General features: G+C 36.1%; 1 protein-coding gene across 1 annotated transcript in view; it reads right to left on the bottom strand.

The window, feature by feature from the left end:
- The window catches only part of LOC144976908 (uncharacterized), a 160,064-nt gene that overhangs the window by 47,289 nt on the left and 100,275 nt on the right, over nt 1-12,500 (bottom strand). Inside the window, exon 4 of the mRNA XM_078921509.1 lies at nt 10,953-11,820. Within this exon, the coding sequence (XP_078777635.1) occupies nt 10,953-11,820 (868 nt within the window). The remainder of the gene's footprint in view (nt 1-10,952; nt 11,821-12,500) is intronic.

The raw sequence follows: 12,500 nt of genomic DNA, 5'->3' as shown, positions 1-12,500 counted from the left end.
CTTCGTTGCCATGGAAAATCGCGGCCATATTGGAAAATAAACACGTATTTTTGGTACTCCACCATTTTATTTTATCTTCTTTGATTTTTATGTTTGATATTGTTATTTCAATATTTATCGGATTTTTGAGCCCGATAACGTTGGGCACGGGTTTTGAATTGCACTTTTTTGACTGTTTTAAAATATTCATTCAGCAAAAACATGGGGTTGAAATGAAATAAGGAATGTATAAATTGATCAAAACAGTTAGTTCCAAAAATGGATAATTTTCACCCAAGCTGAACCCACTTGACCTGCACCCGCGAGCCCCCTTTAAACTTAAATATTATCACATTTTGACACCTTTACTTGACCGGATGTAATATCCTTTCGACGCAACAGGTCAAATATCGCCTTTTTATGACGTATTCACTCTTTGCATAATATTACTGTTCTCTAAACCGCGTTCTAGGGAAAAACAACGAAGAACATTCTAACACAACTGAAGGACTTCACGGCAAAGGGGAGAGATGATATAGATAGTATGCGCTTGGCTAAGAAGCTCACGACATTGCCATCCGGAAGTATAAAGGACCAAGACAAAAACTCTGTGTAACCATGAACTTTTATAGTCTGGATAATACAGTTAAGTTAGAATTACTCATAAACGTGGATGGCAACAAAAAAAACTTAACAAAGACCTGAATGATGTCAACTTCATTCTATCTATAGATAGTATGGTGCCGTCAACATGATCTGACAATCACAAATACTTGGTCAACAAACCACAATAGAAGGAAGTGGACATGGAAAAGTCCTGGAGATGGAGTGAGAAACCAAATAGATTACATACTCATCAGCAAACGTTTCCGAAACTCGGTTTTGTATGCCAAATCTATGCCGGGGGCTGACTGTAACAGCGATCATATACCTGTGCTATGCCCCATACGAGTTAAATTGAAAATCTGCAAAAGAGCAAAGGCTAAACCTAAATACCAACTAGACATTCTCCGGGAAGAACAGAAGATACAAGAAAAATTTGAACTATCAGTAAGAAACAAGTTTGAATTGCTTGGAGAACTAACAGATATAGAAGAGAAATATGATCAGTTTAAAGACAGTGTTGCTGCATCACTAGAAGAAAATGTTCCAACCACACTTAAGTTGCAGAAGAAGAAATGGATTACTCCAGAGATATTAGAACTAATGAATGAGAGAAGAAAGGCCAAAAATCAGTAAGAAAAATACAAGACTCTGAACAGGCAGATAAAAAGAAAATGCAACGAAGCTAAAGAAGACTGGATAAATGAACAATGTCACTATATAATGTCCTGCAAAGAAAAAAATGGCAAATTCTTCCATTAGAAAATCAAAGAAGTGACAAACAAAACTAAATCAGGTGCTAAAAGTGGATGCAACAAAGACAAGCGTGGAAACACCATCATGGACAAAGTCTGCATTCTAAACAGATGGTCAGAATATATTGAAGAACTTTTTTTTGATAATCGAGGAGAAATGCCTATGATAAAAGAACTGGAAGGGCCTTCTATAATGAAAGATGAAGTTAGGAACGTCATGAAAAGCATGAAAAATGGAAAAGCTGCAGGACCTGATGCCATAACAATTGAAGCCTTGACTGGCCTGGGTGAATGGGGGATTGAATTCATCACAAACCTTCTAAATCAAGTGTATGACACAGGAAAAATGCCAACTGATATGAAACGATCCATTTTTATAGCACTACCAAAAAAGCCAGGAGCAGTTGATTGTGAACAACACAGAACTATTAGCCTAATGAGCCACCTCACAAAAATTCTTTTGAAGATAATTTTACTAAGAATAAGAAATAAAATACGACCTGAAATTGGGGAGATGCAATTTGGTTTTGTTGAGGACAAGGGTACCAGAAATGGAATATTCACATTATCAATGCTGATGGAAAGATGTATTGAAGTAAATAAAGATCTGTATATGTGTTTCATCGACTATTCAAAAGCCTTTGATAAAGTACAACACGAAAAACTATTCAAAATTCTATCATCCTTGGACATTGATGGTAAAGATTTAAGAATATTACGGAATTTGTACTGGGAACAAGAAGCAGCAATGCGTGTTGACAACGAGCTAAGCAGTTTTACACCTATTAGAAGAGGAGTTAGGCAGGGGTGTGTTTTGTCTCCAGAGTTATTCAACTCTTATAGTGAAATGATATTAAGAGATATCGAACATAAGAAGGGGGTGTGTATTGGAGGAAAGAATGTAACAAATCTGAGGTATGCAGATGATACGGTTCTACTGGCAGAATCTGAACATGAACTACAAGAATTACTGGATGTTGTAGTCAGGAGTAGTGAAAATATGGGACTGGAACTGAATATATCTAAAACAGAATGTATGACGGTATCTAAAAATAATAACCCACCAGCCTGTGTAATAACAAGCAGAGGACAAACAATACAACAAGTTGAATGTTTCAAATATTTAGGCTTCAATGTAACATCCAATGGAAAATCAGATTGTGAAATAAAGAAAAGAATAGGTATGGCGAAGAATGCATTCAACCAGCTGCATACAATTATGAAAAACAGGAATATTAGCATGAAAACAAAAATCAAAGTCCTGGATTGCTATGTACTGTCTGTGCTGCTATATGGTTGTGAGAGCTGGACCATAAACAAGACCATGGTTAAAAGACTGGAGGCAGTGGAAATGTGGTTTTACAGAAGAATGATGAGGGTGTCATGGATGGAAAGGAAAAGAAATGAAGAAATTTTAGAAATGGCAAACAGAAAAAGATCACTGATAACAAAAATCATCAAACGCCAAATGGAATTTTTAGGACACATTATCCGCCACCTGGTTTGGAAATACTCGCCTTGACTGGAAAGATGAATGGAAAAAGAATAAGAGGAAGACAAAGAATAACGTATTTGAAAGGGATAAGAACTTGGACAGATGAAGCTGAGAAAGGTGGCGCTGCTTTAATAGAATTGGCAAGAGATAGATCAGCTTGGCGGAAGATGACCTCCGACGTCTGCTTCAGATATGGAACTACATGAGATGAGATGAGATAGTATGCGCTTGGCCAAGGAGTTCACAACATTGCCATCCGGAAGTATAACGGACCAACACGCAAACTCTGTGTAACCATGAACTTTTATAGTCTGGTTAATACAGTTTAGTGAGAACAACTCACAAACGCGGATGGCAAAAACAATAACAAAGGCCTGAGTGACGTCATCTTCGAACTATCTATAACTCACGAAGCCTTAGAACCCTGGAACAGATACGGAACTTGAAGAAGAGCCGTGGTATATTTTTTTTCTCCACGTTTTTATGATAATATTGGAAAGCAAGCCCCAGCGTAGCACACTACTTTCATATGGGGTCTCTTTTTTTAAACCTAATACGGCCTTATCTTTAACTGTGTTACTGTTCAACTCTTTCTAGCGTAGCGTACACATCTCTTGGTTTTCTTAGGGTCCCCCATCCAGATGATATTTGTGACCCACCGTCTCAAAGCGGTATTATGTCGGGGTGAACTAGGTGGTGGAAAATTTATTTTTAACCATAAATATGAAATTTAAGGTTATTATCGCTCCTAAATGACGGAAAATAAATACAAGTTCTTTCATTGCAAATGACCCAAATTTCGTATTTCTTACCATATTACTGCTAAAGTCACTTTTTGTGGTCCAAAGCATCTCGTGAGACGGCTGGTCACATTTAAGTTAACTAAACTATTGATCTTTTTGTTAACGTTGATGTAGCATAATATTATTATCAATTTAATTCGTAAATTGACCATAAAAGAAAGCCTTTATCGTCCTTTAGACAGAAAACTCGTATTACATAATACATAATATGGATTGAGTAAAATGATCCCCAAATAAATGACGCCAAAAATTCTTAAAGCCAAGTTCCTTTGAAATCTTGGTCATTCATCCAAGCTTATTTATCGACTTCCTATCAATTTCTAGATACGGTTGGCGTTTTGTTTTTGTTTTTTGTTTTTTGTTTTGTTTTTTTTTTTGTGGGTTTTTTTTTGGGGGGGGGGAGGGGTGTTTTTAAAAGGGGGGGAGTGTTTTGAGGTTTATTTGAGGGGGTTTTTTTAGGGGAGGGTGACGGTGATGTTTGTTGTTTTGTTGGGTCTTTTTTTTTTTTTTGTTTGCTTGTTTTTTATAGTTTTTTTTTTTTGTTTTTGTTTTTTGGGGGGTTTTTTTTGTTTCTTTTTTGCTTTGGTTTGTTTTGTTTTTTGTTGGGATGTGTTGCTGTTTGTTTGTTTTTTTGGCGGGGGGGGGGGGGGGGTTGTGTTTGTTTTGTTTTGTTGTTGGTGTGTTTTCGTGGGGTTTTTTTGTTTGTTTGTTTGTTTGTTTTGTTTTTGGTATTGGTTTTATTCTTGGGGGGGGAAGGGTCGGTTTTATTGTGTTGTCTTTGTTTGTGTATGTTTTTGTATGTTTTTTTTTTTTTTTGGTTTCTTTTTTGGGGGGAGGGTTATTTTAAAGGGGGGGGGGGTGTTTTGAGGTTTATTTGAGGGGGGTTTTTTAGGGGAGGGTGACGGTGATGGTTGTTGTTTTGTTGGGTCTTTTTTTTTGTTGTTGTTGTTGTTTGCTTGTTTTTTGTTTTGTTTTTTTTTTTGTTTTTTTGGGGTTTTTTTTTTATTTGTTTCTTTTTTGTTTGGGTTTGTTTTGTTTTTTGTTGGGCTGTGTTGTTTTTTTTTTTGGGGGGGGGGGGGGGGGTTGGGGGGGTTTGTGTTTGTTCTGTTTTTTTGTTGGGGTGTTTTCGTGGGGTTTTTTTATGTTTGTTTTGTTTTTGGTATTGGTTTTATTATTTGGGGGGGGGGGGGGGGCGGTTTTGTTGTTTTGTCTTTGTTTTTGTATGTTTTTTCTGTTTTGTTTGTTGTTTTGTTTGTTTTTTGTTTTGTTTTTTTGTTTCTTTTTTTTTGTTGTTTTTTTTTTTTTTTTTTTTTTTTTTTTTTGGGGGGGGGGGGGGCTGTGGGGTAAGAGTGACATTAATTCTTTCTTCTTTTCATCCATGTATTATATAGAATACCTTATATCAAGTTGGGGCATGACTACAACGATAAGATCTTTCAAATCCAATTAATTTCATTCAAGAAACTGAGCTTCGACTTGTTTTCACTAAATACACATCATTGAATTAGCGTGCCATAGATGACCAGCGAAGACGTAAAGCGAGACGTAAGGAATATATGGAAATGCTCAGTAATGAAATCAGAGAACGTCTCGAGGCGGTAATAGGATAGGATGATGATGTAAACATGTGTCGTGGAGTGTGGCATGACGGACAAGAGAAGAAATCGAACATAAGACAACAGTTTCGGTTTTGTTTTTGTTTTTTGGGGGTTTTTTTTGGTTTTTTTTTTTTTTTTGGGTTTTTTTTTTTTTTTTTTTTTTTTTTTGGGGGGGGGGGGGGGGGTTCGGGTTTCTTTTGTTTTGTTTTGTTTTGTTTTGTTTTGTTTTTTGTTTTTTTTTTTTTTGTTTATTTGTTTGTTTTTTTTTTTGTCATTTACTTGTTTGTTTGTTGTTGTCGTTTTATTTGGTTTAGTTTAGTTTTTCTTATTGCTGTATTTGGGTTGTTTTGTGTTTGTTGATTTTGTGTACTGTTTTTTTTTTTTGGGGGGGGGGGGGTTTCGTTTTTTTTTTTTTTTGTTTTCTATTGTTTTGTTTTGTTTTGTTTTGTTTTTTTGGGTTGTTTTTTCTTTGGGGGGGGGTGTTCTTTTCTATTTGTTCTTTTTTTTTCCAGTGTCGGGGGTTTTTTTGGTAGGCTTTTTTTTTAATTTATTGGGGGATTTCTTTCATTTTTTCGATGATTTTTTTAATAAGGTGAAGGGGGGGGGGGGGCTCTTTTCTTTTCTTTCATTTATTTTGTTCTGTTTTGGATTGTACTTTTTTTTGTTTCATTGTTTGTTTGGGGGTTTTTTTTTAATCGTCTCTATTTCTTTTTTGTTTGCTGTCTGTGTTGTTTAGGTATCTTTTGTAGAATTTGTTAATTTTTGTTTGTTTGTTTCATGTTAACATTATATGCAGTTTTATTTTTGTTTGGCTGTTTGCTTTCTGTTTATGTTATATCTTCCCTTTTATTTTCACATTAATATTATTATTATCATTATTATTATTATTATTATTATTATTATTATTATTATTATTATTATTATTATTATTATTATTATTATTATTATTATTGTTATTATTATTTTCATCATCATCATCATCATCATCATCATCATCATTCTTTTTTTGCAAATATAATCGAAATGTACCTTATATTATGTATGAGATTGAATTTACAGGCGAATACCAATCTAATAATCCAAGCTGCATCAATGTTCGACGCTCTCCACACAACAATAGTGCCTATCGATAGTATGCAGATGACGTCACTCAGGCCTTTGTTATGGTTTTTGCCATCCGCGTTTGTGAGTTGTTCTCTGTATTAACCAGACTATAAAAGTTCATGGTTACACAGAGTTTGTGTGTTGGTCCGTTATACTTCCGGATGGCAATGTTGTGAACTCCTTGGCCAAGCGCATTCTATCTATAGTGCGAATCGGGCTTCATCGATGACGCGTATATGTTTGGGGGACCATGACGTATTTATTGAAGCTATCAGTAGAAAACAGTAGGGGCTGCCTGACGCCGGTGATCATGAAAATACTAACGAAAGAGTGAAAATGGAAAGGCTTCGTATAGGAACAAAACAGACAATGGACGTTTCCGGTACAAACGCTTCGTCAATACAAGCACAACAATACACAAATTAGATAAACGTGGAAAACGAATAAAATAAAATGCAAAATAACTTGTATCGCCTGTACTCATTGAACACGTTTATTTGTGTATTGACAAAGGGTTTGTACCCGCAACGTACATGGCCTGTTTTGTTCCCATACGAAGCCTCTACATTTTCACTCTTTCGTTAGTATTTATTGAATCTATCAGCAATATGATTTTAGCCGACATTAGAGTAGTTGTCCGATTTGTTCTATGTATGCCATGTATGAACAAGCACACGTACAGACAAAATGGTAGAGGCAGAACATCTCTTTGAGAAATTGTGCTGATTTGCCCATACTTTTGATTTATTGATTGATCGACTGATTTGGATAATGCTTGACAGAGATTATCGACAATTAGCTTAGCAAGAAAAAGTATACAAAGTACAACAAACGTCTATACAACATACCGTATGGATGGAAACAAAAAGGATTTTTGGCTTAATCCCCTCATTACCACGTTTAGGGAATGAGATTAGCGGAAGAGTAGCGTCCCTTGATTGGACGTCACCCGTAGTCTGTGACGTCACCGGTGGAAAAACGTCATGTTGGTTGTGCGCATGCGTCTCTCGTCCTCCGGCAACCGTCACTTCTCTCTTCCAGATTTAATTTCTTTTTTGCTATAGCTATAAAAAATTGACATTTTGTAATAGTGCTCATATTGTCGAACAATATTATATTTAGAATTTTCTTGTTGCTTTTCTGTTTGGGGAAGAAATGTCTGTTTTTGTGTTGGGTGGGTGTGAATTTTTGAGGAAAATTCTAAAAATTTCTGGTAAGGAGAGCGTTAAACAACGGAAGATAACAATCGGTGGCTTAAAAACAACAACTTTAGACGTGTTAGATCGTTAAAATTTCTGCCTTTGTATTTTTGGTTTCAAAAACCCTACCCGTTTTGGGTTTTTTTTTTTAATTTGGTGTAAAAATGTAAGCAGAATAAAAATTTATATGATTCTTTCTTTTACACCGAGAGCAATACAACACAATGACATTGTTGACTGTGTTTAGCAAGCTAAGGCAAACACTTTTTAAACGTTTTTGTTTTAATCGTAAAAACCGACCCATTTTGATTACCAATACCAAGCTCGAAAAAAAAATCGGCAGAGGACGTCAGGTGCTTGGTATGGTTAGATCTAGCGGCTCTTCTCTTTATTCTTAGTATTTTGTCCGTGCCTGACATCTTTATCTGGAAGATGGCAGAGGACGACAGTGCCGGGTCGTCGGAGTCAGTCTCCGGTGTGGGTTAGCCCTAATACCGATTGGTACTTTCCATTCATCCAGTCATCATATTATGACACCGGAAAAAGCACTCGACCAAGCACTTTATGCTTTTTTTTTTCCTGCGAATTCTTAAAAACTGGATATTTGCATGAAAGTTACATTTCAAAGTGAAAGTGTACCTATTAAAAATAAATTGAGCTTATATCTAACGCAATATCCAAGCGCTTTACAAGGGGTACTTGACCAACAGTAACATTTACCATGTAGGACAGGACATAACGCCTGTTAGGCGGTATTACAATTTCTTTCGGACAGAGACAACGTTGTTGATGGGTAGGTACTCGTTTTACACCTGAGTGCGGTGAGAGAATGTGAGATTTTTCTAAGGACTCAACTATGCGCCGAGCATAGCCGAACAAAAAGCAAAATAAAATTCATTTAAGATTTTCAGGTTTTAACATTCATGACTATGATACATATCTTTTTTCAAACGCTATTATTTATGTTGACTTAAACATTTAAACATTTCAAAAGTATAATGTTTAGAGGAAAATTCTGCTTTAATTGTTAGAAATATAATTGCTTTGGTTCGTAGATCGTGATTTTATTGGGAGTTAACGCGTGCATTTATTTTAGGAGAAATCTGATAAAGGACCAAGCTATATTCAATAAATTATAGGACGACTCATCCACCCCATTAGGAGCTAGTAAATTCTTCAACAAATACAACTCTACTTATTCTATGGCTGAACCTCCCTTTTTTAATGTCCACAAATTATGCAAAATGACTTCTATTTTTTTATCTTTTTGGAGAGCAACGTCAAGGTTTCTATCGCCGGCTGGAACCATCAGAATTTATTCAGCGGTTCACCGTCAACACATTCGTTTTCACATAGCGAATCAAAATGCTAATTATAAACTATTTCGATTGGCTGGCAAAAAAAAAAAAAAAAAAAAAATTGGAAAGGGGGGTTGGGGGTGATCGAACTGGTTCTACAGTTTCTAGGTGTGTCATCTAACCCCCATAAGAATTATAAAATTTCCAACTTCAAAATCGTTGGTCTTGTCTTAGAATGCCTATTTTCAAAAACAATAAAGAGATGTTACTGGAGATGGAAAAGTTATACTTTTGTGGCAGAAAGAAGACAAATAATTTTTCTTTTTCTTAATCTGAACGTAACGGAACGAATGAATTTGGGGGGGGGGGGGGGGGTGGAGGTGAAGAATAATTTGCCAGCATTTGTCTCCCCTTTGGCCCTAGTATAGAAATGGAGATGTGATGAAGGGGCGACAACTCTCCGTGAAAATGGAGAACCGGATACGAATTCTTTTGTACCAAGCCCTCATTCATTTCCGGGTTTTGATGACACTTCGGTAGTCTGTAGGTGAGGAGGTGAGAAGGAGGGAATGAATATTACGTGAGGAAGCTTTGAAAAGCCCCCCCCCCCCCCCTTAAAGAAAGCCAAAAAAAAAACAGACGATTTCATGGGGTCTTTTTTAAAGGGGTGGGGGGGGGGGCGTTCATAAAAAAAAATAATGTGACCCACCCTCTCAATCTGGTGTTTTGTCGGTGTGAACCAGATAGCAACCATTGGCTTTAAAGTAAAAAATCATGAGATAATATTTGAATAAATATGTGTCTGGAAATATTGAATGTCTTCCTTAGATATTGCTTCAGTCTTAAATTCTGTATTATTAGCCGTTTTCACTTTAAATCAAATTTTTTGATTTTGGTTCACCTTCTCATAATACCGAATTGAGGCAGTGGATTACGATTGGTTATTTCACTAAATTATAAAACGATTTAGTTTTTCGTCTAGACAGGAGGTACTTCCTCTTTTAAATTCGCGAAAGCGGTAATGAAGAGGAAAGAGGTGATGCTGATGAAAATGGCGGTGCCAAGGTTTTGGCAATGCAATAAATTGCTTCTCTCTTAATGGCCACGGTCTTCTTTGAATGATGTGTTATTACGCCAAGTGGTAATGCTCAATAGGCTTCAACAATCGTGACGTCATTTCCCTCGTAATGGCGCATAGTAACTTAGTAACTGGTTCTAAACTATCGGAAGAATGGCGGACGCCATAATGAAATACTTCTCCGACGAGCATAAAAGTGTATCCAGAGGAGAACAACGTTATAAATCTAACCATTCATGTTTTGACTTTTATACATTCTGATCACATGAGATGTGAAAAATTTCTAGCCAGCATGAAGAATAAATAGTACCGATTTTCTTTGTTTAGAACCAATCCGCTCGTTGCTGAGCGGACGTGACATCAGACTATTGAATCCTATTGGAAGTGCTAGTTGTTTAATTCGGCCGAGTTGACAGTTGTCAGAGAGTTTTATTTTTACCTGTGTGTTTTTGGTTACAAATAAAACCTACAGCGACCGTTCGTGAGTTCTGTGTCAAACTGTAACGAGGATAATACTTTTGATTCATTTTTAGACTCATTTCATGGCAACATAATGTATATTATTGCCGATTATATGACAGGTTAAAGCAAGAGGTGTTTAAAAGTTTTAATAGAGAAAATAAATGAAATGCCTGGCAAAATTTGATGACAAAATCACTTGCGACTGGTAAAAAAGAACAAGTCCTTTAGAGACACAAAAGGACCTTGGAGCCACAGTTTTTTTATGGTTTATATAACATTAAACGGATAATAGTAATTTCTTGCAACTTTTTGGATAGGATGTTGATTCATCTCACATAAATTCCGTCAGATTTGCCAGAGGCAGCTACCCAACCCTGCTGAAAATGGGGTTCAGAAAAAATATCGTCCGTACCATCAACTAAACTATCTGGGCCCCAATTCTGAATATTTTCATAAATTGGCTCCTTCCAATGTTATAACGACCGCACTTTAATTCGCACCATGAATTATAACTCCAACGAGCGGAGTTAAATAGAAGTCTTATTTCTATCTATATTTAAAAAGATAATTGTACTTACCTCTTCTACAGGAATATCCGTTTTGATGAAACATCCTTCATCTACCTCTTGCTGGACAAAATATTTCCCATGCGGACTTTCCAATGACCGTTTTGGTCTCGTGTTGCTGCAACGGGACATGATCCGGATGTTCCAGCCCACGTAACGAGAGAACTTCCTGGGCACGTGAGAAATATCCGTATAAAAAAGCTTAAACGCCAAGAATTTTCCCGTGATGTCTACCTCCAGCATCCAAGCTTGTTTGTCCCTATCGTAGCAGTGTGCTCTGGACGGAGAGTTTCTCGTTGGTAGACTTAGAAATACTTCGCTAACCGACACAACAGACACCATTTCTACTTTCACTCGAAGCGTGGAGCGACCTCTGGAAAGTCTGTACACGGAAGCGCCAATGGTAAAAGGTTGACCAACACCGGACGTGTCAAGAACTTGTTCCAGATCACCTGAGTCAAATGTCGCCTCATCACCAAGAATTATTCTATATCTAACGTAACATAGATGGTCAAAGCTCGTGTGTCGTTGGAGTTGAACCTCAACGCTACCGTCAGCCTCGGCCACGCTGTTGTCGGGGAATAGAGAAATGCTCCAGTCGGAAAGTCCAAACATGAAGTAAGAAGATTCCATCCTATCAGGGTAACCGTGACGGGATGACCCGCTGCCACCGCCGTCTTTGGGAATTCTCATGAAACATTCGAAGATGCTGTGGATGTTTCTCATCTCTACCTCTACAAGTACTTCTCCAGATTCTTGCAGAAAGTGCCCGGTAAGAAGGTCTTCGGTTTCCACGAATGTTTTTCTCCCAAAGACATTTGACTCTACTGTGAATTCGCAGCTTTTTTCGATGAAGCTGATGTTCTTTGTGAAGTGGTCTCTAGAATGGAGAAAGAAGCAAGGCAGGTGTGAATGAGTGAATAAATTTTTAAAAGAAAAAGAGTTTGAACAAATAGTTAAATCAGTTTGGGGATGGGGGGGGAGTGGTATCTTAAATACTTGAGGTATATTACATTCAAGTTATTATTAAGCTATGTATAATATGTGAAGCCTAGGTTAACCGTACATTGACAAAACACTTTTTGTCATCTATTTTACAAGAAGCTGAGCGAGGCAACGGTGTTCCTTCGCCAACTAGACATTCAAACGTAAAGACAATATGAGGGGGAAAGAAAACGATTTTGTTTAGATAAGAAATATTTAAAGAACTAAATAAATAATGAATAATAAATAAATAATAATGAATAAGCCCTCGGTATTATTATCATATTCCCATCAACTTCAATATTATCATACTCAACAGATCCATTATTATTTTCATTATAATTATTATTATTATTATTATTATTATTATATTATTATTATTATTATTATTATTATTATTATTATTATTATTATTATTATTATTATTATATTAATATTATTATTATTATTATTATTATTATTATTATTATATTATTATTATTATTATTAGTAGTAGTAGTAGTAGTAGTAGTAGTAGTAGTAGTAGTAGTAGTAGTAGTAGTAGTAGTAGTAGTGGTGGTATTATTATTATTATTA

This window comes from Berghia stephanieae, chromosome 7, assembly GCF_034508935.2.
Source record: "Berghia stephanieae isolate SIO BIC M18660-M18661 chromosome 7, UCSD_Bste_1.3, whole genome shotgun sequence".
NCBI lineage: Eukaryota > Metazoa > Mollusca > Gastropoda > Nudibranchia > Aeolidiidae > Berghia > Berghia stephanieae.
Note: the sequence above shows the minus strand (reverse complement) of the source record. Positions and strands in the feature narration are given on the sequence as shown.